The 26,651-nt window shown below is 39.1% G+C and overlaps 1 protein-coding gene across 19 annotated transcripts in view; it reads left to right on the top strand.

Moving 5' to 3' along the window:
• HERC3 (HECT and RLD domain containing E3 ubiquitin protein ligase 3) overlaps positions 1 to 26,651 on the top strand; it is a 98,047-nt gene that overhangs the window by 53,165 nt on the left and 18,231 nt on the right. For 17 of the 19 annotated variants that reach the window (XR_011538114.1, XM_070612659.1, XM_070612661.1 and 14 more), the window contains 14 exons: positions 1,067 to 1,143; positions 5,579 to 5,703; positions 7,327 to 7,386; positions 9,665 to 9,776; positions 10,190 to 10,379; positions 12,124 to 12,287; positions 12,403 to 12,516; positions 18,744 to 18,767; positions 18,860 to 18,949; positions 20,660 to 20,830; positions 22,483 to 22,626; positions 23,635 to 23,801; positions 25,918 to 25,984; positions 26,485 to 26,567. Coding sequence is in view for 18 of the 19 variants with exons in the window: in XM_070612659.1 (XP_070468760.1) it covers positions 1,067 to 1,143; positions 5,579 to 5,703; positions 7,327 to 7,386; positions 9,665 to 9,776; positions 10,190 to 10,379; positions 12,124 to 12,287; positions 12,403 to 12,516; positions 18,744 to 18,767; positions 18,860 to 18,949; positions 20,660 to 20,830; positions 22,483 to 22,626; positions 23,635 to 23,801; positions 25,918 to 25,984; positions 26,485 to 26,567 (1,588 nt within the window). In the remaining variant the exon portion in view is untranslated. The remainder of the gene's footprint in view (positions 1 to 1,066; positions 1,144 to 5,578; positions 5,704 to 7,326; positions 7,387 to 9,664; positions 9,777 to 10,189; positions 10,380 to 12,123; positions 12,288 to 12,402; positions 12,517 to 18,743; positions 18,768 to 18,859; positions 18,950 to 20,659; positions 20,831 to 22,482; positions 22,627 to 23,634; positions 23,802 to 25,917; positions 25,985 to 26,484; positions 26,568 to 26,651) is intronic. The other 2 variants (XM_070612674.1, XM_070612672.1) reach the window with 1 other exon arrangement.

Below are 26,651 nucleotides of genomic sequence, written 5' to 3'. Positions count from 1 at the left end.
GAGCATGTGAAAATATAGTGGAACTTAAAATATAAAATAAACAAGATTTTTGTTTTGGTGATGTTCTCAAAAGTGAAAAAATGGCTTCGTGTCCTCTTCTCTGTCATTTCTAAATTTCTTTTTCTCCAGGGTGTACTCATGCTAGGAATGCATCTGTTAAAGAAATATACCAATTTTGAAAACTCAGGTGTTTTATAGGTTAATTTGAAACTAAGTTTTTGAAGTTTAATTACAACCTAACTCATGTGATCATAAATTTTTGCTTGGATGTTTGCCAAAGTGATTTTATAACATAAGTAGGTAAATTTCAATTTATTATGTAAATGCTGTGGTTTTAGGAACCTTCATGGTAATGTTGGGAGCACAGAGGAAGGCATCAAGGAGTATTCCGGTTAGAGGAAGTTTGAGCTGTGTCTTAAAGGATGATTTGGAGTTAGCCAGGTAGAGGACTATGAGGGAGTGGGCAGTGGTGAGTACCACAGAATTCCACAATTCCAGGAGCACTGTTCCTATCATGCTCTAGGAGGCGCCCTTCATGGAGAACACCGTGTGCACTGGGGGTGGTAGAAGGAAAAGGCTGGAGATGTGATAAAAGCAATGTGGCTGTATCACAGTGTCCCCATGGATGCAGTGTGATGGGAGATAAGGCAGGGAGAAGGAAATGGAGGTCCTTATATGGCAAGCTTCATCCTGAAGGGACCAGGGACCCCCACACTCAGATCTTGCATTATATCTTAGGCATATATTACCGTTTATAGTAGTGATCATTTTAAATTTCAGATCAATGGCATAACAGAGTTAGAGTGAAAAATAGAAACGAGGTCAGGATTAGCTGATGGTTGGGGAGGGGGCAGGGGTAGGGTTAGAGTGGAGGGTGACATTTTGTATATTTATTTTTAATTGAAGTAAACAGTCCTGGGCAGAGAGCCAAGAGAGACAGTTTCTTCTTTGAAATAATTAAAATGGATAGGAAACCACTCTGAAGTATATTTTGGAATATTAGAAAAAGGAATCAAGGAAAAACTTTAATTATTGAAAAATGTACTGTTGAAAATTTTTTTGACAGATCGCTTTAAATATCATATAGTTAAGCAGATCTTCTCTGGAGGAGACCAAACTTTTGTACTTTGCTCCAAATATGAGGTAAAATTTTCTTTTGACTATTGTCTTGGGGGTGGAGTGATGGTGAACCAATATTTATAGTAATAAATACTTACATGAAAAAATAATTACATGAGAGCAGTGTTACTCTTTGTTTCTACCAATTTTATGTTATTAAAATAAGCGAACTAAACCTTGAAGAAGTTATCCCTGTTTTGCTCCCTTGAAGTGCCAGTAATTTTCCTGGTATTTTAATCATCGAGTTTTAATTTATAATTTAAAATTATTTATATCTATATTTGTTTCAAAAGAGATTTAAAGAGGCCTACAAAGTTCATACTTTGGCGTTGTTTGACTTTCCATTTCTTTCCTTCCCCATGAAGTAGCAACAAATGCTAGGTATTTGAGAACTTGGTAAGTTTCTTTGATATGATTGAGTATATATTAAATATAAGAGATACCACAATATTCAGGTATCCTTTCTTACTTATAATCTGCTCGTAGCACTGCGCTAAAATCTCCCTCGTAATGTCTGCTGCATCACTGGAGCAGGTGAGTCAGGAGGAATGACGTTCCAGTATCTTTTGGGGTTGAAGGTAGAAGTGTGGTCCAGGTATCTGAGACAGAGCTTTAATTCATTCCCCTCTTCCTGGATAAGGGAAATCAGTCTGAAATCAGCACCACAAACTTGTTTTTTGCCCTTCACTCCCTCCCCTCCTCTTGTGCTTTCCTTCCTCTCCTCTCCCTCACCTGTCCTGCTTTTATTCAACACACATTTAGGGAGGACCAACCATATGTGGTGCAGTGATCCTGTCCTCTCCTGGAGGAGCAGGGAAGGGCCTTTGGTGATGATAAAAGAATCAGAATTGGTTGGGAAGAAAATGAGGAACTGTGCAAACAAGGAAGCTCTCCCCGTTAGTCTGATACTTTGCCGTCTTTAAATATGCAACCTTCTTGCCTTCTAGTCAGTATGATTCTGTCATTGTGGTAGACAAGGTAGGGGTGGAGCCTGAGACTGCTGGTTGGAACACAGCTGAAACGGACAATTCGATTTTTTCCAGGTCAGGAGCCTGGAGAAGGTTCAGTTTGGTGCTACCATCTGGGGTGATTTGGAATTGTTGCCTTAGACCTATTTTAGGCCCAGCTTCAGTACTTCACAGAGAAATCTTGAGGAAAGCTGAAATTATTGTATTTCTTCGAGAAGCCAATAAAGCAAAGCATGAAAAGCACTGAATCTGCAGTTAAGAACTTTTTGTCCACAAGTAGTAGAATTTGAAGTTATTCGTTTCCCTAAGAAACTGACTTGAATTTTCCTGTGAAATTCAACATAAAACTTAGTTTCATTCCTTTTATAAATATGGAGTCTAGTATATGTAGTTGGATATTTTTTTTAAGATTTTATTTTTTATTTTCCCTTCCTCTCCCCAAGTCCTCCCAGTACATAGTTGCATATTTTAGTTGTGGGTCCTTCTAGTTGTGGCATGTGGGACGCCGCCTCAGCATGGCCTGATGAGCAATGCCATGTCCACGCCCAGGATCCCAACTGTCAAAACCCTGGGCTGCCGAAGCGGAGCATGTGAACTCAACCACTCAGCCACAGGGCCGGCCCCCTGTAGTTGGATTTTAAACTTCCTGTAATTACCACTGTTGTGACTAGCAAACAAAACATTGATGAGAAGAAGGTGAGGTATGTAGTGTTAGTGAAAACAGGGCAGGTTAAAGTTTAAACAACTGATGAGAGTGGTCCGCGTTAAAAAATGTAAGATAACAAAGAAAAAAAGAAACTAAAAAGAGAGTATTACTTAGGAAGGTGCGTTCTTTCATTTAAAAACTTAAACATATGCCCCTTTGCCTAAGCCATTAAGCATAGACATTTGTTTCGATACAGAGACTGATCAAATCATGTGTTTACCCGTTACCATATTGCTTGAAGAATCACTTAAAGAACCAGGGAAAAAGCGTCTGTGTAGTGACAGGCCCCATTTATATAAAATGCTGCCTCATTCATTAATGCTAGCCCTGAGGTGGAAGAGGGGGCGAGGAGTTATGTTCAGATGCTCCTTTGCTGCATGTGATTCTAGGTCCTGGCAATTGAGTGAGTGTAAACCATGGCCTCTCTTTTTTTCTTTCATCTTGTTCACTGAATAGAATTGAAGAGGCGGCATGATGGGGATTGTGTGTGTGTGTGTCTATCTGCATCTGCCTGCCTGCCTCAAGGCCTGCTAGGTGACATAATCCTCTTTTTCCAAGAACAGTTATTCTCACCCTTGGTTGCCCATTGAAATCTCCCAGGGTCTGTAAAAGACACTGATGCCTCTAGAGATTCGGCTTTAATCCATCTAGGATGTGACTTGGCTGTCTGAAGTTTTGGAAGCTCTGGTGATCCATAGTGCAGCCAAAGTTGAGAAACACTGACCTGGACCAATTTTTTCTTTTCGGCCTGTATGTAATGAGAAGGCAGAGAAAAGTGATGCTTTTTCTTGGGTCCTTAAGTGATTCTGAGATTATACTTCATCCAAGGCATCTGGTTTGTTAGACATGCAGTGAAGAATGAGAAAATAGTTCCATGTTTATGTTTTATTGTAAGTATATGTTAGTGTCTGTGTTCAGTTACCCCTTTGAGTGGGGGAAATAATCAAAATTTATGTAATAACAATGGTTTTAAGACCAGGGTAGAGAGGTAGTCTTGTTTGTGTGTGCTCAAATGTCCACTTTGACTAAAGATTTTTCTCTATGTAATTCAAGAGGACTTTTGTTCTCTCAGTAGATGTCTGTGGCCATTTTAATAAAATAATTAAGAACTAAATGATCAAAACTCTTGGCAAGTGTAGGGGAGTAAGAACTATTCCTCTACCCTCTAGGTCCTGCTGGCTGATCTAAGAATTAAATTGACATGAGACAGAGTAACAGGAGAAAATCAAACAAAGTTTAATAGCATGTGTACATGGGAGAAACCCAGGAAATCTGAGTAACTTGCCAAAATAGCAGAAGCCACTACCTTAAATACCATCTTTAGCTAAAGACAAAGGAAGATATTGGGGGTAGTGGTTTGGGACTTCAAAGGGAAGGAAGGCAATTTACATGGAGATGGAAAAGCAAATGTTTGATAGACAAAGTTGACTGTGCTTCACAAAGACAATGAAAGATGGAGAGGACTTCAACCAAAAGGCCATTGCTGATTTCCTCCCTGTCTACCACACCTAGTTTATGTTATACTATAGTTATCTTATGGTTTTAGCTCCTGCCTGGAACAGGGCTTCTATCTTAAATTCTTTTAGGTAGTCAGGGGGAAGGTCAAAGTTTCTTTCAGAGTCTTTTGTTCTTAAAAATAAACCAAAGAGACACATTTGGGGTGGCAAATTCTGATCCTCCCATGCAAGCATCTCTGATTTGTCACATGCCCTCCTCCTTTCCCCCTTATATTGATATCTTAACTAATAACTATGGGAAAGTAACCAGGAAAATTTGAAGTTGTCTTTTTATGTGTAGATAGAAAGGAGGAGAAAATGATCACCTGATCAATGCTTTAATACTACTTTTTTCCTCTGTTCTAGTGACAAGTATAGGAGATATAAAACACGTTCAACTTTTTCTTAGTTCTAGATCAAGAACAGGATTTGGGCAAAATAAGTTGAAAAAGAACAATTTTAGAAAACAAAAGTTCTCATATTGTTGTCTTTTTAATCTCGCTGAATAAAGGGTGTACAGTGCTGGGCAGCATTTGGAATTTTCAAGGCCATTATTGACTTGTCATTTTTGCTACATTTCTTATAAATTTATAGCCATATGCTTAATTAAGAGGCATTAAGTTTTCCTAGATTATTTGCAATATAAATTATAACTGAACTCTGACTTGTTATGATACTTTTTGTTGGAGTTTGGTGAACAGTTATGGCAAGTGATTAGTACTTTAAAAGCCTTGATGTTATGGTGGTTCAAAGCATAGGGGAAAGAAGTCTGGGAAAGCCGTATGGGGTTGCTCTCTTTGGGGAACACTCTTGAGACAGAGATTAATGTTCAGAAATTTCTTGAGAGGAGTGCACTCTAGAACAGCATCTACTTGGGGATGAAGGAGCTGGGATTGGGCAGGAGGAGAAGCTGAACTGCAGTTGAGGGTAACAGAGGCCTCAGCCAGTCTCCTGGGAGCTCTGAAGTTGGGATGGCCGTTCAGCCAGTCCTGAGAGGAGACAAAGGGCTGGGCCTCTGTGCCACACCTGTACGTGCCCCTGGATGTGAATGGAGTGAAGCGGTAGCCGAGGGCAATTCCTGCAGAGCAGCCTAGCTGGGAGCTGTCAGGGGCTTACCTGCTCGGCAGCCGGGGAGTGAGTGCCTCCATTGTGAAGGGTGGGAGTGTCTGGGCACCCCAGCTCCTATACTTAAGTGAAACACAAAGTGGAGATATGTGGGGAGAGGAGAGCAGAAAAGATCCATGCTGTTATGTAATTTCTCTTTTCTACTGTTATATTTAAACCTCCAGAATTCTTCTCCTGCTGTTGACTTCAGGACGATGAACCAAGCACATTACACCAGTTTAATAAACGATGAAACTATAGCAGTTTGGAGACAAAAACTCTCAGAACACAACAACGCAAATACAATCAAGTATGTGGTTGCTTGTTTTCATTTTATTTTTTTCAAAGTGTGTTGGAACTTTCTAGCTAAGTGATTTTCTCTACTTCGATGTTGAGGGTGTGAATATAAAGGGAGTTTTACATTTTAGGGGATCATTTTTTTCCACACATTTATTCAGCGTTTTGATGCCCTGAGCCCCAAATAACATGGAAGCTTGTCCCCTGCTCTCTCACGAAGTCTGTTCCTCAACCTGCCTTCTTCAGATCTTAGAAATCCTGACTGATGAGGCCTGAGTTGGTCTTTCTGCTGGGAAACCCTAGTGTTAGTGTTGTTTAACTGCAAGAGTTTCTTTCTTCACATGCATGTTCCAGGGCATCTGAAATGGAAGTGACCTGTTATCTTACCTAATCTGAATAATTTCCGGCACTCTCACATTCAGAATGATTAGTCGAGATGGTAATTCAGTGTCAAGTAGAGGAAAAAGTATGGTAAACTGGATTTAGGCCTTTTATCAAGTTTATTTTATGCTTAAAGGAGAATTATTTTTCTGCTCATTTTTACACATTTTATTGGCTTTCCTTGGCATTTCCATTTTTCTGCAGTCTAATTCTTGGGAACAAATGAATCATGCTCTGTACTACGTGATGGTCATTCCTAGAAATGTATGTAGTACATCTTGCTTTATGATATAGATTGTAGTGGGGCAAACACCAGGGCTCTAAACTCTAGGGCACACCAGGTAGCAACTTTCTGAATGAGAGATCATTGGGAATGCCCTAGAATGCCTCTGTGGCGGTTCTCAGAATCCCATTAAGCTTTGGGTGGCTCTCCCAAGGAGTTTAGGCTGGAAGATGGCGGGGGAAGGGGAGGGGACGAGACTCGCCGCAGGAGGGTCAGGGGGACTGTAGACTCATCTTGCTGGGACCTTGACGCTTTACTGGTCCTCTGTTTTCTTTTTATGAAATGAAGGGTTGGAAGAAATGATCTCTGAAATCTTTCCCGACCCAGATTCTATGATGAGCAGAAGTCGCTGTGATGCCCTCCTCCACCATGCATTTGTTTATTCCTCCCCCGGACCTTATACTAAATGAGAGGGTCTGGGGTTCCTGACGTGCAGTTTCACTCTGAGTGCTCGGACACTAGCTATTTTCCCAAAACCTGTGTAATCTAGATAATAGGAATAAACACTCGTTTCACTTATTTTTAGTTTCTTTCTTAGATGGGCAACAAAATAGAAGGAAGTGGTTATTCACTTATTAATTTGCAAAGATACTTTCTGTGTTTGGTAAATAACAGCTCAGCTTCTCTTTTTTGGTTTTATTTTGTGTTCCCGTTTGGAGGTGAGGTGGGGCATGTCTTAGATGGTTGGTGGCAGGAGAGTGTTCAAGGTCATTATCACGAGCAAGAGTTTTTCTTTTGGTGGCTTTGATACTCTTTTTATTTTGACATGACTTTTGGAAAACTTAAGTTCTTAGCCATTTTGAGATGTGACACAACGTTTTTCTAAAGAAGGTACGTTGTCCAGGCCTTCACCTGAGTAGGCAAGAGCGGCTGTTAATGAAACGCTGGAATAGGTGACTAATCTTGCTGATGATTAAATAACCATTTATTTGTAATTATTAAAAGCTTCCCTTATTTTTTCTTTCTGAGCAGTGGTGTTGTTCAGATATTATCTTCTGCAGCCTGTTGGAATGGAAGCTTTCTTGAAAAAAAGTAAGTGACCTAGAATCTTAAAAAATACCCATATGTGGTGAAAATACGTACTCAGCAAAGGCTGTGAAAAACTTCTGCTCTCTTTGGTGGTTGGCCTTAATTTGGTGGATAAGCTCATGATTTGTGTAAAAGTTGGAATGTCTAATAATGATGAGTGAGAGGGCATGAGGAAGGGCAGTGCTGATTCATGCCTGGTTGGCAGAGATGCAGATTACCATCGAGACAGACTGTCTCAGAGAAGAGTTGGTATAATGAAAAGTAAGATATTTCAGGGTATTCTAAAATGTTACCCCCACTATGTGTACAGTATTTGTTCTTAAATTCTTAATTTTTGAAATAATCTCCTTAGATTATTTGGTTTGCTTTCCCATAGTTTTTTTTTTCTCAAAGAGAATGAGCTTATGGGGAGGTTCCAAGGAGGCTCCAGGGCCTCCTTGGACTCAAGTCTAGCCGCTCACCAGGAAGTGACACTGGGCTGAACTCCCAGGTAGTAAGTAGAGTGTTTCTTTGATGGGCCTCATCCTTTCTGCAAATATCCTCCTGACGCAGCAGAAGGGCCTCGTCATGGGATTTGGTCTGTGGTGATCTCAAGTCCTGACCACCTCTCAGTCCTTTTCTGCCAGTGACCAGGCTGATGACTTAGACTTCAGTTCTGTGTGTGAATCATTCCCCCTCCCCCCAACTGTGTCTCTAACTGGGCTGCAAGAGATTGCTTCAGAAACTCTCTTCAGTTACAGTTAGAGATTGCAGAGTCATTTACTTGTAACGTTAGGGCAGCTGGAATGAACTCATCCAATTCATCTCAGAGTCAGTCCATAGCCTTTTCCTTTAGGGAAGAAGGTTCTGGATTGTGCTAATGTTGGTCTTTTCGGACAGTGGTTCTCAACCAGGGTGATTTTGCTTCCCAGGGGACATTTGGCAGTATCTGGTGACATTTTTAGTTGTTACAGTGGGAGAGGGTGTACGACTGGCATCTAATGGGCAAAAGCAAGGGATTCTGCTAAGCATCTCACAGTCCCACTCACCCAACCAAGAATTATCTGGCCCCAAATGTCAATATTACCAACGATGAGAAACCTTGTTCTAGAAGGTCAAGCTTCTATCAGGTTGCACATGGCTGGTGGCCAGATTTGTTAGGTTATCCATACTTAGTATCATGGATTCCATGAAGTTGTAGGTAAAGCCTTTTTTCTTTTTAACTGACAACTGTGCTATTTCAGGAGTCCTGTTCCTCTAGTTTATGCAGAATGCATCGCAGGAAGCCAATTAAAATGGAGACAAGTTTTACAAAGCAAGAAATACATATAAGCATAGCAGAGGGTACTTCTAAGCATACGGAAGGTTACATATGGGGCACTAGAGTTAATTTCTGTTTGGGGCAGATTTACTTTTAGAACAACAACAATGAAAAACCCAACAAACACAGCCCAAGCATCTCCTCTTGATTTAACCATTTAGGTTCCCAATACATGTAATTATGATTTCTTAAAAAATGTTAGAAACTCTACCTATGTTTTTATAAATTATAACACTGCTGTCAGACAGAGTTCAAACTATCTGAATACGTCCATTACTCCTAAACAGAAGCCTGCTTTGCAAATAATTTGTTTGTAATTAATAGATGTGGTATGTTCAAGAGTGGGAGAGGCATTCTCTAAGTCTCTAAAAGGCTGAGACTTCATTTAAGGTTAGAAAAATGGTTAGTTGCCGGGAAGCTAAAAACAGTAGCAGTGAAGTTAGGCCTTGAGTGAATGTAATTTTATCCTTGCGTTATCTAAATGTTAGCTTTGTGTTTTTTGTAGATCTGATTTTTATTTTAAATACTTTGTTAGGAAAAGCTTTAAAGAACAAGGTGCTACTTGTCATTTGTTGATGAGTGGGCCAGTTTGCAGAGGGGATGTTTTTTGCACCTAAGCATTGCCCCTGCATCTAGTTTCATGTCTCACAATTACAGAAAAAGGCAAAAACACAAGAGCACATCAGGGAAATAGCACCCTACTTATAAACTTCAGGACAGCCTCATATTGACATGATCATCCTTGTGCTTTGACTTGAAGGAAAAAAGACATGACTATTTTAAGAATATCTTAAAAAAGATTCCAGGGAGGTTTATTCTGTTGAGCTTCCCCAAAATGTAGTATTTTTGTGTGTCATGTCTGGCAGGTCAAATTTAAATCAGATCAATGTGGACAAACTATTTTGTTTACCTCTTTGTAATTCCTATCAGAGTCTTTGCTTTGTTTTTCTTTTATTACACACTCGTTTTGTTTTTGTTTAGAATTGATGAACATTTTAAAACAAGTCCCAAAATCCCTGGGATTGACCTGAACTCAACTCGAGTGTTATTTGAGAAGTTAATGAATTCCCAGCACTCCATGATTTTGGAACAGGTGTGTTCTTTACATTACAAAGTGTATGCTTAAGAACGCATTTTTGCATTGTATTAATTCAACTTTCAAGAGAAGAACAAGAGTAATATGAAAAGGCAAAAGTCTTGTATAAATCTTAAACTCTGTAAAGTATTCACTTTGGGGATTTGACCTACCTTTAGCTTTCTCTTTGGCTTATATCTTCCTAAGGAAATGCCCCTCCAGAGTGTGAGTCTGCACAGGCAGGGGTCTCTGGCTTTTCCTTTCACTGATGCCTCCTGAGCACCTGGACCAGAGCCTGGCTCTTAGTAGATCCTCAGTGCACACTGAGTGAATGAGAGCTGCGAGTCCATCAGATAGCTTATAAATTTAGAGATAAGGTAACTAGATCTCAGGTGTGTTTGAATTGCTCAATACTCTTTTCTCTCATACAGATCTTAAACAGCTTTGAAAGTTGCCTGATTCCTCAGTTGTCGAGTTCACCACCAGATGTTGAAGCAATGAGAATCTATTTAATACTACCTGAGTTTCCCCTGCTCCAGGATTCCAAGTATTACATAACGTTGACTATTCCCCTGGCTATGGCCATTCTGCGGCTGGATACAAACCCTAGCAAAGTTTTAGGTGAATTTGCTAAACTCAATACCAGTGGTTTTGTGCTTTTTATTTTATTGGTGTGACCACTGGCTCTCGGTGGATTGAGATCCAAGGATCTGTTTGTTGCCGTTTTAATATCCTTAACATTTAAACCTTCCTTTCCTTGCTATTAATTTCTAACAAGCCATATTTTCAATTTGAACAAATTGAACCATTATTTAGGTCATTTGAAATGATTCATGCCAGACTAATCTTGATTTTTAAATATTCACAAAGTTAGGTTATCCAACTTTAAACTATTTTTTCTCCTCCTACACTTGCTGGTAGTTAATAGTGCCCTAAAAATTAGTGTCCATCTGCTGCTCTTTCTCCTATAGCTAATTTAGGGGGTGGGAATGAAATGAACAGTTTTGATGATACAGTCTCCAAAGAAGGAGAGGAAGAAAATGACCTAGTGGAGACTTACCAAATGTTTGTTTTGTTTTTCTTTTTTAGGACAGTTGAGTCCACACTGATTTTTGCAGGCTACGGACACTTTGCTGAGATAAGAACCTTCCGTTCCTCAGTGAATTGGAGAGTGTCTCTCATGGGAGTAGCGCCTGAGATGTTTTTTTAATCGAGCCCAGAAAGTCTGTCACCTGGCTTTTTCCTTTTTTGTTTTTCTGGTAAATTTTTTTTAGGTGTTCATTGCAACTCAGTAACTTCTGCGTTCCATGTGGACTAGGATGTTACAGAGTGTGGTCTCCCCGTGAGCAAAGAGACCTGTGTTCCTGAGGATGGAATACTGGCTTTTCCACATTGCTTCCACCTTTGTAAACGATAGAAGCAGAATGAAGCACTAGTAATATGTTGGTCCTTAATTTTTTTTTTTTTAAGATCAAAAGCCTTTTGGGGCGTATTTGTCAGATATTCTGATAGACTATGAAGTAAAGAATGAATATTACCTGACTTTTAAGTTTTGGGTTTTTTAAATTTTATTTTTTCCATATAGGATAGCATAAAGAGATAAAATTGTTCAGTTTTACACTTAATTTGTTTTTAACTTCTAGTTGTAGAGATTTAAATTTAAAAGAATACCTCAAAATAGAACACTATAGGTACCCATCATAGAAACTCATGATTATCAATATTTTGTCCGTTTTGCTTTATGTATTTCCCCTGCCACCACCTCTTTATTTTTGCTGGAATATATTTTTAAAATCTCAGACATTGTGTTATTTCGCTCTTTAAATATTTTAGTATGGCTGAATTTATTTCTGACAAGTATAGTCTTCTTGTCTGGTTATGAGAAAGCGTTGTTTGGTGAGAAACAGAAATAGTTTTTCTGCTGATTATGCCTCTTGAAGGAATAGTTGACAGTGGTACTGCTTCTGGGGCATGTAGTCCTTTGTGTCTGTGGTACAGGATTTAGGTGGCAGCTGACAAGAGGGCTGTGAAAGGATTAGGATATGTGAATGCTCCTGCCCAAAATATGTGCCTTAGCGTCTTGTCCACATGTCTTCTTGGAATGGAACTTTTAGATTAGCCTTCTGAATGAGTCTTTGAGGAAGAAAGTCAGATCAAGCTTTACAGAATAGCTGCAGGCATTCTTGTTCAGATGCTGGTCTCTCCAGAAATGCTTCAATGGATTCTTTTTAAAGTCAGTTTTGAGAAACTGTATTTTAGACTAATGTTCATCTTCTAGCCGGGAGCGGTTTTTAGCTAGTAGGCAGAAGACATCAACATTGATCAAGATTACATGTTGAAATATGTCTCTTCTTTCTTTCTAAAGATAACTGGTGGTCTCAGGTGTGCCCGAAATATTTCATGAAGCTGGTAAACCTCTATAAAGGCGCGGTTGTTTATCTACTGAGGGGAAGAAAGACGTTCTTAATTCCTGTGCTGTTTAACAATTACATTACAGCAGCTCTCAAGCTCTTGGAGAAGTTGTATAAGGTAAGCGTAGAGGGGAGCCTGTGGGAAGAGGGGTCCAATGTCCTACTGAGGCATTCTGTGGGAAGCATTTTCCAGTCATCACGGTTTTAGGTGTCCTTATTTTCTTCCTCATCAGGTAAATCTTAAAGTGAAGCATGTGGAATATGATACATTTTACATTCCTGAGATTTCCAGTCTCGTGGACATTCAGGAAGACTACCTCATGTGGTTCTTGCATCAAGCAGGCATGGTAAGAATTTGTGTAAAGCATATCTTAAAGCTTCAGTCTTTTCTCTGAGTACACATAAGGATAAGAAAAGCACATCTGAGCCCTGTCGTCTGTCCTGGACTTCGGTGTTAGCATCACAGTTCTGTTTATCCACTGACTTTTGCATTCTCGAAAATCTGAGGTGCTTTGAGTATCGTAAATGATCATAAGTAGTCACTCAGAGAGGTATAAATTTTAATTAGTTGTCAACATTAAAAAAAATCAGGTTATCTAAAGTAGTCAAACTCATAGAAAGAGAAAGTAGAATAGTGGGTGTTAGAGCCTGGGGGAGGGAAAATGGGGAATTGTTGTTTAATGGGTATAGTGTTTCAGTTTTGCAAGATGAAAAACTTCTGGAGATCTGTTGCACAATAATAACGGATGACACTACTGAACTGTACACTTAAAAATGGTAAATATGGTAAACTTTGTCTTTTACCACAAAACAAGTCACGACACATAAAATGAATTTCTAGCTTTTCTTGAAACTTGGGAGATCTGGCAACATGACCTGTCCTCCCAGGTGGCACCAGCTGCTGGAGTTCAAGAGAGGCTCTTCAGATGAGGCTCATGTGAGCCACAGTCCCACTGCAGCTTGATGTTGACGTTGAGGAAAGGATCACTTGCTAATTATCGTCTTCCAAAGGCTAGCCTGCTCCTCCAGTTGTCTTATGTCCGCTGCCTGAACCCTGTAGGCCACCTCTGATTTAGGATTCTGTGTATGAAAGTGTCACATACCCCTGAGCCAGCCCTCACTGTGTATTAGATGTGCCGTCCAAGGAGCTGTGGATTCCTGCTGCCACCCTTGACTGGTCAAGAATTGCTCAGTTTGATTACAGACTGACTTGGGATATGTGTGGGGCTTTTTAGGGTCCCCCATCCTATATTCCCCATCCTGTGGAGTATGTGTAAAGTTGAGTGATGTCGGAAAACAGAATGATGATTTGGTTATTGATTTAGCGAAGCCATGTGCAGCAGATCCATTCGAGATGAGTCCTTGCCGGTTTGACAGATTCATCACCAACACTTACGCAGTATTAGGGTTTTTGGACGTCAGTAGTGGTCTCCAAAAGCAAGGCATTTAAATAGGTTTATTTAACTGAGCAAGACTGTTTTCTTTAATAATAGATGGTAAGTTTGATCAAATAATAGAGCAATATTGTATTTTTAATAAGATTTTATGATTACCCTGAGAAGACAAAATACTTTCCAGTAAAGATGGGTTAGAGTCTTCTAAATGGGTTTACATGGGAACTTTAATGCGGAGGCTAGCAATGAGCTCAGCTTTCACCTGCTAATTTAGAAATTGTAGAAGGATAAGCTCTTCTGTTTCATCAATTTGTGAATAATTATTCATTGAATAATAAAATGTTAAGTTGAAATAAGCCTAATGAATTATTTAGTCCAACTGCTTTGTTTCCAGGTGAGGAAATGGAGGCCCAGGGAAGTAAACAATTTTCCCACCAGTTCAATTATATAAAAGCCAATTCCTCTGACTTCTCATTTACTCTTTTGATGACTTGATGCTAAATAAAATAATTCTGATGAACCCTAATTCTTTTTGACACTGAAAAAGAAGTTGCCAGTGTTAAAATCTAAATTATCATGATTGTAAACTCTGAATGGAGGTATTTAAGTGAGCAACTTTTACAATTTTTTATAGTTTCTTTCTCTTAACATTTGATAAGAAGATATAAGTCTTGAATACCAGAAGCTCATCTCCTCTTTAGTAATTAAGGTAGTTATTATGGAAAGATAGAAAATCATGTGAAATTACTGTGAGACCTTTCATGATTTCTGTGGAATTTTTTCTGTTGTACAAAATACAATACTATTAGAAACAGAAGTTTAAACTTTTTGATATCTTGGATTTTAACCCAAAATACTAAAATCATTTCATATATAAGTTTATTTTAACCACTTTTAAATGATAGTGATGAATAATAAATGGATTTTCCCCAGCTTTTACTGAGGAATAATTGACAAAATTGTACATATTTGATGTGTACAATATAAGGACTTGATAACACATATGTGTTAGAAAATGATTACCAGGATCAAGTTAATTAATACAGAGTTTTCTCATAACGATTATCACCTCATATAGTTCACTCTTTTTTTGTGTGTGATGACAGTGCTTAAGATCTACTCTCAGTGCATTTCAAGTATATAATACTTGAAATAATATATAAGAATATAATATTAACTGTAGTCTCCATACTGTACAGTAGACGCTCAGAACTTATTCGTCCATCTTACAACTGAAAGTTTGTATCCTTTGGCCTGCAGCTCCCCATTCACCCCCCCTCCCCTGACAACCATGATTTTCTCTGTTTCTATGAGCTTGGCTTTTTTTTTTTTGGTAGATATTACATATAAATGATACCATATATTACTTGCCTTTTTCTGTCTGGCTTTTTTATCATAATACTCTTTAGGTACACCTGTATTGTTGCAAATGGCAGGATTTTCTTCTTTTTATGGCTGAATAATATTCCACTGTACACAATAAATGGATTTTTGTGTGTTACATTTTTTAGCTTGGTGGTAGCTGAGGCTCTATAGCATATAGCCCAGAACACATGCTCTAGTCGCAAAATAACTGAGTTCAAGTCTCAACTCTGGCCTACTAGCTATGTGACCTCAGGCAAGTTACTTAGTTTCTATAGGCCTAGCATCCTTATTCGTAAATGAGAATTATAATGGTATTGTGAGAATTAAATGGGAGAAAGCATGGCGAGGCCTCACTTAGCAGAGTACCTAGTACCTGGTATATAATAAGCCCTCATAACTATTTTTTGCTAAGCAGTTGTTGGGCACTTAATTTGTGTCATGTGCCTAGAGTCACTGGGGATGGAGACATGTGGGACATGGTGTTTGCCTTGTGGGTGTTCAAAGCAGAGACAGCAGTGAAAAAGGGATTACAAAGGGATATAACACGTGTGCAAAGGGCTATGGAGCACAAAAGGAGCATTCTAATGTGGCTGAGTTTTGCTCATTTTAAAGAAGGGGTAGTAGTGGCATGTATACTTCAGTTAATAAACTGCCATTGTCTGCACCTGAAAACCAAATAGCACATAGAATGAGTGACGTCGTGGGATCCCATAGAGGGCAGCACAAGTGAGAACATCAGTGACACAAAGTAAATGTTTCAGAAATAAACTAGAGTCACCTTGACATCCTGCTGTATGTGTCATCCGGGGGCAGTGTTTTGGCTCCAGGTAGCAGTATTGTGCGCGGGTGAGACAAAGCAGCTGTTTCTGCCTCAGCATTCAGGGGTGCTGGGGAGCTGGGATTGCCCGTGGTGAGGGAAAGAATGCCTGGTGGCAGGCAGGCCCGAAGGCAGAGGCGCCTGTTTCCTCCTCACACTACAGGTGTTCACACTACAGGTGTTCATGCAGTGCATCTTGTCCCCAGTCATAGCTACAGTTAGGAAATGTTGACTCGGAATTAGAAAAAAAAAAAAAAATCCCAATTCTCCAGTTCTGTACCAGGTACTTATTCATTGCTTTATTTCATGTACTTTAAAAAATGAACTCAGATCACAGTGCAACCCATTTCCAGCAGGAGCACTTGAAATGTGATCCACGAGTACTTTGCTAGTTTGTTTGACAGACTCATTTTTGGGGAATGGATGGCCCAGGACAAGCAGCCTCTCAGGAGGAGATCACATATCTTATCAGATCATATGCATTTTTCTAAGTTAGGGAGAGCAGTCATGGAGCAAAATCGTAACACCACTGTTTCAGTGTTTATTTCACATAGTGCGGAAATACTAGTACTAATACCGTTTCTGAAATGTTCAGCATTCACAAAATAAAAATCAGTGAAATTAAATTATTTTCTTTCAAATACAAAAACTCATAGACTTATACAAAATTTGTAAATGTACAAATGGACCTTCTTATAGGTCTGCTGCTCCTTTTGACTGAATACCCTTCCCTCCTCTGCCTTCCTTAGAGCCACCACTACGGTCCTTCCTTGGGGGGTCTTCTGGACCACCAACTCTTTGGCCTTGGCTTTGGTTCCTAACCGAAGCGGTTTTGGATTTCCTTCCAGACATCCCACTCAACTGAGAGGATGGCGACCCTGCCCTCAATTTAACTCCTTTGCTGCGGAGGAGAGATCAGCTTCCTTCCAAAACGGGGCTCTTTCAGGGCGTGGGAAAGAGTCGGGCAATGGGAGGGACTAGGAGCTGCAGAAGGTGGGTGTTAGAGGGGGCTGGGAGGGCTTGTGGGGGGCTTGCAGGGAGAGCGTGCTAGGAGTCAGAGAACTGGAGTGGGACTGGGGAGAGCCAGGAAATACAGCTGCTCGTTGATGTCTGAAAGAACTATATTGCCTCAACCAAAATACCTGTATTTGAAAGTACTCGGTATACTGGGACGCTGCAGTGCCAGCAACTGTTTTTACAGTCCCTCTTATCACTCCTCCAAGAGTCACTTTTACGTGTGATGTGTTCAGAACTTTACCTTGCTTTATAGACTAACACACATTAAAGGTCTTTATTTTCCCTTGAGAGTAAGTAGATAATGCTTAGAATAAAATCTCTTCTGAGAGGAAGGTTAGGAAATTCTGAATATTGGCACCAATTTTAAACCTACTTCCCCAGAATGCTCATAGGTACCTAGACTAGAGGATAACTTTTTGGAGTGCTGTTTTACGGTGTGTGGTTTTTTTTTTATTTTAGTGATTTCAGTTCCTAAATTCAAAGTAATTAGATATTGTCGGCATGAGAGTGAGTTACATTAGGCTGGATTATATATTTCATACCTTGTCTCACTGGACTGGAACTGTTTCTCGGATTAGAGTTTCTTAGTCTGGGGAAATGTTCCAAGACCACTGAAGGGACTTCTTTCTAAAGGATAAGCAGGGTGGATTTTAATTAAAATTGCTTTTAAATGATTTCATTGAAATATATACAAACACAAGGGGAGGTAGGTATACACTTCTTATTCTAGCCTTTAAACAATTTTTGCAAATTAAATACAAACAAAACTCTAAAATCAATAAAATGCAGATTAGCTTCATTGATTTAATGTGATGAGCAAGAATGTTTTACTGAAACCACACCCCACTTGCATGGTGAATCAGGATGGCCTGCTGTCCACCGGTGCTCGGCTCGAAGCCCGTCGGCCCTGGGATGACTCAGCTCTCTCTTCTCCTGTCAGCTGCTATTAAACCTTCATTCGTGCAGCGAGCCAGGACTGCTCTGGCCTTTTCCTGGGCACAGATGCATCACTTGCAAAGGAAGACTCCTTTTCTTTTCTCAGTACCCTTGGGCAGTTAAGTATAATGTGGCACCAGTGCAATCACTAAAATAAGTGCAAATTATATGGTAAAACATCATTATAAGGAGCTCATTCAGAATGTGTTTTTATTAATTTTGTTCAGGATACCATTTTTTAAAACCCCCACAAAATTAAAAAGTCTACAGAGTGATCTCAGATCTCAGAGAATAAATCCAGTTTTCTGTGTGAGAAATATTGCTACAGGTCAACGTGATCTATATTTTTGATTCTTTTCTGTTTTATGAAGTTAATGAATAATGTTTCTTATATAACATAACTTTCAGAAACTAGTTCCTTCTTTTTTTTGATAAATGAAACTGTAACAGGCCTTTTAGATATGCTTGTGATTGTTTTTATTTACTGTTATTCCCATCATCAAAGGTTGATTCAGGTTTTACTCACATGTTGTTGGAGTGTCTTCTGTAGGCCGCACTGGTCAAAAAGTGCTGAGTCAGGAACAGCGTTCTGAATATGTGGTTTCTCCTAAGAGTAACACCTTAGGAGTGTGGAAGAAGTATGTCTGAGGAGGAGATGGAACATACTGACAAATAAGGTGCAATTTGCATTATCCACTGCCCAACCAAGTTCATCTCTGAAGTACAGACTGTGAAGCTCCTGTTTTGGAATTAGATTTCTTACGGAAGAGAATTCTCTTAATGCTGTGAATTATGGAGGTAGTAAAATGGCCTGTAAAGGTACTTTAAAAACTTTTAAAAATTGTTTTTAGTTTCTCAGTCTGCGTTCATCAAAACATCTGGTCTATTCCATCAGAAACCCAGTCAGCCATTCAAATGGCATTAGTTCCATGGCCAAATAGTCAACTAAGTTCTACGGTTTGTTACTTGTATTTTATATTTGTAGAGAGTAGAGAGTTTGGGTTTTGCAATCCAAGTAAGAGACTTTTTATTTTTCTTTACGCAGAAAGCTAGACCATCTATAATACAGGTAAAAGATCCTTTTTAAATTTACATATATATTTTTCCAGCAATGTTCTCTGTGGAATACTATAATATTTCCAATCATATATTTTGTTCTAGGATGCTGTGACACTTTGTTCCTACCCTTTCATCTTTGATGCCCAAGCCAAGACCAAAATGTTACAGACTGATGCTGAACTACAGATGCAGGTCTCATCTTTTAAAAATGACTTCTTCTTCTTACTGTGTTTCTTTCATCCTACACATTTAGTTGTAATTTTTCCTAATAGAAAGTATATTTGGATCAAGTTCTATTATAAGTTTTAGAACTATTCTAAATTTTTTCAGCAGTTTTATGTTGAGTATAAGACATATACGTGAATGCACATTTATGTGGTTCAGGAGTTGGCGAGCATTTTCATAAAGGACCACGTAGTATGTATTTAGTTTTGGGCCATACATTCTATCTCAACTATTCAACTCTGTTGTAGCACGAAGGCAGCAAAAGACAACATGTAAATAAATGAGCATAGTGGTATTCCAGTAAAACTTTATGTACACTCAAATTTGAATTTATTTAATTTTCACTTGTGATGAAATATTCTTTTGATTTTTTTCAGCCATTTAAAAATGTAAGTGCCAGCCCCAGGTCTGAGTGGTTAAGTTCGCACGCTCTGCTTTGGCGGCCCAGGGTTTCGCCAGTTCAGATCCTGGGCGCGGACATGGCACCGCTCATCAGGCCATGCTGAGGGGACATCCCACATGCCACAACTAGAAGGAGCCATAACTAAAATATACAACTATGTACCGGGGGGCTTTAGGGAGAAAAAGGAGGGGAAAAAATGTAAAAATCATCATTAGCTCAAGATCTATGCAAAAACAGGCAGCAGCCTGGATTTGGTCTGTGGGCTGCTGTTTGCTGACCCCTGATAGAGAGAAAGGGAGATAATTAAATGGGGCTTGATAATTCTTTATTGAATAAAAACTTAAGTTATTGAGATCTGTTTAATTTACTAATTACACATTTTTATTATAAAATATGATTGATTTTTTTTTCCTCCTGAGGAAGATTTGCCCTGAGCTAACATCCATTGCCAATCCTCCTCTTTTTTTTTTCGGCTTGAGGAAGATTAGCCCTGAGCTAACATCTGTGCCAATCCTCCTCTATTTTTTAGACGTGGGACAGCTCCACAGTGTGGTTGATAAGTCGAGTAGGTCTGCGCCCAGGATCCGAACCTGTGAACCCAGGCTGCCAAAGTGGAGCGTGTGGAACTTTAGCCACTCGGCCCCGAGGCTGGGCCCAAAATAAATGATTGATTTTGACAAGCATACAGAGACATTGGTGCATTAGCAGTCCACACCTACCAATGCCTACTGTTGGTGGATATATAAACTTCATTCATCTCTCTGTCTTTGTCTGTTTCTCTCTAGCTCTCTATCTGTACATATATGTTTGTTTTCACAGTGATGTATCCATGATATTGACAATTTAAAGGTTTTCCTGAGATGTGGACATTTTTCAAAGAATAAAAGCTGTTTAAAAGTTGTTATTAGGTTTCTTTTGCTGCCATTTTGAAAGTTATGGTTTTTACCCACTCTCCATCGTGTTTCTTCCGGAACAATATTATTTCAGTGTTAATCAGCTGGTCTGAACATTTTCCTGGAACTGGTTAGGGGTCATATGATTCATAAACTATTTCAGTTAATCTTTTTGGGTTCATATTAGAAAGATTTGTGTATTGTGTAAACATGAGTAACTTAGAAAATGTACTGTGAAAGTTAAGAGGAAGATAAAAAGGAACAAAATGGAGATGCAGTCAGCCTGCTCCCTGCCTATTCCAGGTCCAAAGGTAAAGCTGGCTGCTGTCCCCAGTCACAGGTGTGCTTTGAGTAATTGTGTTGTTGGATGTGCTGTTCAAGGTGGCGGTCAATGGAGCCAACCTGCAGAATGTCTTCATGCTTCTCACCCTGGAGCCTCTGCTGGCCAGAAGCCCCTTCTTGGTCCTTCACGTGCGCAGGAACAACCTTGTTGGAGATGCCCTAAGAGAGCTGAGCATTCATTCTGATATTGATTTGAAAAAGCCTCTCAAAGTGAGTGCTTCAATATATTTTTCTAATTGGCTTTCTAGGTTTTCCTTAGACAGTGTTGATGATGTAGCAAAGATCTTATTTTTAAAATTGTGTAGTCCAGCCATTCATTATTTCTTTCATTCATTTTATAAGAATGTAATCACCTCCTTCTGTCAAATCACCAAACAGAACACCTCAACATAACATCAGCTAAAAATGCCAGTGGATCATGTGAGGGCTTATAGGGGTCCCTTTGTCTGCTGTCATCAGTGTACCTGCTCCAGCTCTACCCCAAACAACCAGGCAAGAGCTAAACGAAAACTGAAACTAGGTAAGACTGTCGAGCCAGTGTCTAGGAAGTCTTTGGATGTCAAAGATTTAAGAGAAAGAAGGTTAAAAAGGAGGAGGGAAAGGTAGTCATATCATCTGGGAAGCTATTGGTCTATTACGGTAGGCACTCTTAGCTCCTAAAATTACTAAATTAAGAATTGTCTTTCCTCATAAACCAGCATGTTTATATGACTACATGTTGTATTCCTAGGGCTTAGCACAATGCTTAGTACACAGTAGGTGTTCAATAAATGTTTGGTGAATTATTTGAAGTTGTTTTAAGTCATTTGTCTTTCAGAAGACTTCCATATCTCAATTTCCAATCCTGTTGTAAACTCCAGTCTCTCACACATAATGGGCAAGAAACCGATGGTCTCTCTGACATTGTCACCCTCTCCAGAACGACCAATAACATGTATCAGTCTCATCAACCTGCTTGGGAGTTCCCCCTAGAACTTCTGGGTCAGATGGGGGCGCTCTTTGCCCCGTTTTCAGTCTAATTCAGATGAGACAGTTCTTGCCTTGCAGCACGTCTGAGTTAAGTCTTCTGCTGGCGTCCGTAAAATCAAGTCCAAGTGCCCATGCCCCCTTTTACTCTCGTCCTGCTCTAGGCACCTTGAACACAGCCACGAGGATAGGCTTTCTCAAATGCTGTTTTTAGCCCTTTGCCTGAGCCCTTACCTGTAAAATGGGGATGATAATGGTAATCCCCATGAATAAGGCTGTGCTGAGGATTAGGCTAGTAGAGCTTACATTCTGGCCTGTAGCAAATTCTCAATAAATCCCATTGGTTGGTTGGCTATGGTGGTTACTGTGATGATCGTTTCTGGTCCAGCATGCCCCAAATGGGTCTGTTTATAGTCCCTCACAGAACCCAGATCTGGGCCTGCTTAGAATGCCTTCCTCCTTTTCATGTGCATTAGTCACTTCTAGAACCCCATCAAGAGAGATTTCTTCCAGAAAGTGTTCCTTTACTCAGGTTAGTCATTGTTTTCTCTATGTGCTAGAACATTTACCTCTCAATATATTTGACTCTTTGAAAGTAAAATGTTCTCTCTGATTCTTTTATGTTCGCCTTACTGCCCCAAATAGATGGTAGACTTTCTGTGGGCATTTGGTAAACTTCTGACTTCCTTTGTAGTCCTCGAAGTACCTGGTAAAAGTTCTGTGTGTCTGTAAGTGCCTTGTTAATAATCAACAGATACCCCTTTGTGGTTCTCATTGCATCAGTGTGGTCTATTATATCTTCCCTCCTTTGTCCTGACTTTGGGAAGAATTTGCTAAAAAAAGATAAAATGCTAAAGATTTCCCTGAAGTATTAATTCTACTTTCATTATTTTAAGGTAATCTTTGATGGTGAAGAAGCAGTGGATGCTGGTGGTGTCACAAAAGAGTTCTTTCTTTTACTTTTAAAAGAACTTTTGAATCCCATCTATGGAATGTTTACCTACTATCAGGATTCAAATCTCTTGTGGTTTTCAGATGCGGTAAGTTAGTGATGTCCCAGTTAAACAGATGGAGTGAATTAAACTTTCTTTTTGTTGTCAGATCAATCCTGCAACTTCTGACTTTGCAAAGGGGGGAGTGTAACAAAGATGATAATTTAAAATGTCTCTGCCACAACTAGAAGGACCCACAACGAAGAATATACAACTATGTACTGGGGGGCTTTGGGGAGAAAAAGAAAAAAAAAAAAGTCTAAATAATTTATCTGGTCTTCATTTTTACTGTTGCCAAGACCTCATAGTGCATTTTGTCACCCATCAGTCCATTTCCATTTCTAGTAGGTAAGATCCAAGTTTTGTTATCCTTGAAGGGTAGAAAGCAGTGTGATAAAGAAATTGGTTTTGTGATGTGGAAAGTAGTAGTCAAATATGTTTTATTTTAATAACAATGATAGTATGTGTCTGAATACTCATAGAAAGACATGCACACTTTAGTTTTGAAAATTCAGTAGGAGAGCTAAGTTTTAAAAGGCATTCTAATTTCAACCAGCCTTCATTTGGTTCGTTTAGTTCTACTAAACTTGTCTCCCTAGGTCTGCACTGTTCTAAAAAGTTAGCTCTTGGTCACATTTAGCTATTTAAATTTGTTTTAGTTAATTAAAATTAATACTGAAGATTCGTTTCCTCAGTCGTACTAGCTACATTTAAGTGCTCGGTAGACACATGTAGCTGGTGACACCATGTGAGACAGCACAGAATGAAATGTTTCCATCAGTGCAGGAGGTTCTGTTGGACAGCATTGCCTTAGATGATTGTATGCTGTCTTCTGTATCGGTAGATGAGCTGTGAATGATTAACTTTGTCTACGTGGCAGCTTTTGGGGGATAATTGAACTTTTATCAGAGTGTTTCTCTGCTTCAAAAGGTAAACTAAATATTAATGAGATCTTTATTCTTTTATACTGAAAATATTTTGAGGTAAAAATGATAGTGTTTTGAGGGTCACAAACATTGCATTTCTTTTTAATATATTTGCATACATACTGAAAAGTGTTTTGTAGAGCACAACTGGTTTCACTTGATTGGCATAACCTGTGGCCTAGCTATCTACAACTCCACCGTGGTCGATCTCCACTTCCCGTTGGCTCTCTACAAGAAGTTACTGAATGTAGAGCCTGGCTTGGAAGACTTGAAGGAGTTGTCACCCACTGAAGGAAGGTACAGAGCTAAAGGATAGGCAGATGGTGTGGGAAACTGCTCTGGCTCCCTCTCATAGGGGTTGAAGGTTGAAAATACCACATGTACAAGTTTGTGTTTATCAAACCATATGGTTAGGGTCTGTTGTGTATCCTTTGTCTTAAGACATAGCTGTACGGCTTCTTGCTTGATGTATTGTCTATGTTACTCTGAGGGCAAGAGGGGAAAAAGGAAAAGGGAGGTCCTAGCTCCCCAGGAATACAAAATAATCTCTGCTTTCCTTATCCTGAGCAAAAATAAGGACTTTGAGGCTTGCCGTGGCCCAGAAATACAGGGGGAGAAAGTATTGAAAAGGGAGCCTTTCTGAAAAAACAAACACTTTGAGATATAATTCACATGCGCTACAATTCACCCACTTAAAGTGTGTAATTCATTGACTCTTGTATATTTAGAATTGTGTAGGCATCCACCACAATTAATTTTAGAATATTTTTATCCCCTGAAGAAGGAACCTGGTACTCCTTAATCATCATCTCAGTCTCCTCGTCCCACAAGCCCTAGGCAACCACTAATCTTCTTTCTGTCCATATAGACTTGCTCATTCTGGATATTTCACATAAATCGAATAATACAATATATGGTCCTTTGTGTCTGGCTTCTTTCATACAGCATGTTTTCAAGGTTCATCCATGTTGTAACTTGTATCAGTGTTTCATTTCTTTTTATTGCCAAATAATATCCCATTGGATGGATATTGCACATTTTGCTTATCCGTTCATCAGTTGATAGATATTTGGGTTGTTTCCACTTTTTGGCTATTATGGATAATGCTGCTGTGGACATTCTTGTACACATCTTTGTGTGGACATAAGTTTTTATTCCTCTGGGTTATATACCTAAGAGGGGAGTTGCTCGGTCATATGGTAACTCTCAGCTTGGCCTTTTGAGGCACTGTCAGACTGTTTTCCAAAGTAGTGGAGGCATTTTTATGTTATTTTCTTTCTGGCTCTTCAAATTGCTTTTATTCTGAGTTTTTCTGCATTGATTTTAGGTAGCATAAGATCACATATATAAAAAGACATCAATCATATCCTTGGCTTTCTGTAAACAGTATAATCCATTTGGCTTCAATGGAAGGAATATCCCTTTTCCTGGAGAAAGAGTACCGGTTTTAAGATGGAGATGGAAGGGTAGTCTCTAAGGTAGCCTCTGGAAATGAGACTGTCACATTACCAGTATAGGACACCAATACTGAGAAACCCTAAAGGATGGGAGGGGTGGGGACACAGAAAGGAAGAAAAAATTTAGAAGGAATATACAAAAATGGCAGAGGAGACACAGGCAGGCTTAATTTTTTGGTAACTGAAAGAGAAGGCTAGAGAATGACAAATGTGTGCTGTTTTCTTTGCCAGCCTGGCTGAGACTGATATATTTCCAGTAACGATTTGGCTGGTTAACTGATAGTGGATTTAAATTCCACGCTAGGAATTTTCTTCCTGGGCAACTCTTGGTGGAACTGCCAGACTTGGAGCTCCTAAAGAAGAAAGTGCGAATGAGGTCTAGTTACAAGACTGTTTTCTCTTTAGAGCTAGGATATGACCATTGTTAGCATAAACATATTCTTTTTTTAAGAGTACATGTTTCAGTATTCTTTAGTTTGACAGAGTGTCTTTACCATAAAGAGCCCCTTGCATTAGCAGGTAGGCCATTAAGATTCCTAAGTGGATGAAGTGACTTTGTGGCTTTTTTATGGTGGAGGGATATTCTACTAATGCTTAGGGATGAAACCAGTCTTAAGGGCCACTGCAGTACCATCTCCTCATATATCTACTTCCAGGCAATACCAGGGTTAAGAGAACATAAGTATGTCAGATATAAATCCATCTGAATCTCTTCATAAATGTAGTAAGATTTGTCGGTAGGTAAAGAGAACAATTAATGAAGGTTTTACAAGTCTTACTGTTATATTTCTTTTCAAAGGTATAGGTAACATTTTCTGTCAGTCTGGATTTATGTGCATTCTAGAATCTTCTTTTATAGTTTTTCTGTGCAAACAATCTGAACATGTGACTCAGGTAGAAACATTATTGCAATGTCTGATTTGCCTCTTTCCCTTTCTCCATCCTTCAATGATCAGGAGTCTTCAAGAACTTTTAGATTATCCTGGGGAAGATATTGAGGAGACTTTCTGCCTCAACTTCACGGTAAGGATTTCCACAGTTTACTTATGATCATGGCTGTCTCTTTGATCATGCTTACAAGTCATAATTAACATTAGTTTTTCGTCAAACCAACGACCAAATTCAAAGACTTCTTTGAGACAAATTATTGTATTCATAGTGTCTTGAGTGTTACAGGAGTTCAGTAAATGTGCTGAATAAATGAATGAATGATTAATCTATGCACTTAAGAAAATTTCTGAAGCATTAATCCTCTTTACTCCTGATACATATATTTCTTTTCTAGAGTTCGTATCATTTCTCCTTGGTTGCATTTATTGGCAATGCTTTGTCTTAAAACAAAAAGATACCTTTTAAGATGCCAGTGTTTTCTGACTCAGGTTCTCTTTTCTCCCAAGAATTTCTGTGCTAATAAATAGTTATTAAGCTAAGTTTGTTCCTAAAGCTTCTCTCAGTCATTTGGGTTCGAGAAAGATAAGTGGTGAACAAAATTGAAACATTTCTTTTTTCCTGCTTAAATATAGATTTGTCGAGAAAGCTATGGAGTGGTTGAACAGAAGAAACTGATACCTGAAGGAGACAAAGTAACTGTGTGCAAGGATAACAGGTTAGTCTGCCCTTAGACTACTGCAGATGTTGCTTCTTTATTTCTCTGCACTTTTACTTTTTCTTAAAGATTTTATTTTTCCTT

Source organism: Equus przewalskii, chromosome 3, assembly GCF_037783145.1.
Source record: "Equus przewalskii isolate Varuska chromosome 3, EquPr2, whole genome shotgun sequence".
NCBI lineage: Eukaryota > Metazoa > Chordata > Mammalia > Perissodactyla > Equidae > Equus > Equus przewalskii.
Note: the sequence above shows the minus strand (reverse complement) of the source record. Positions and strands in the feature narration are given on the sequence as shown.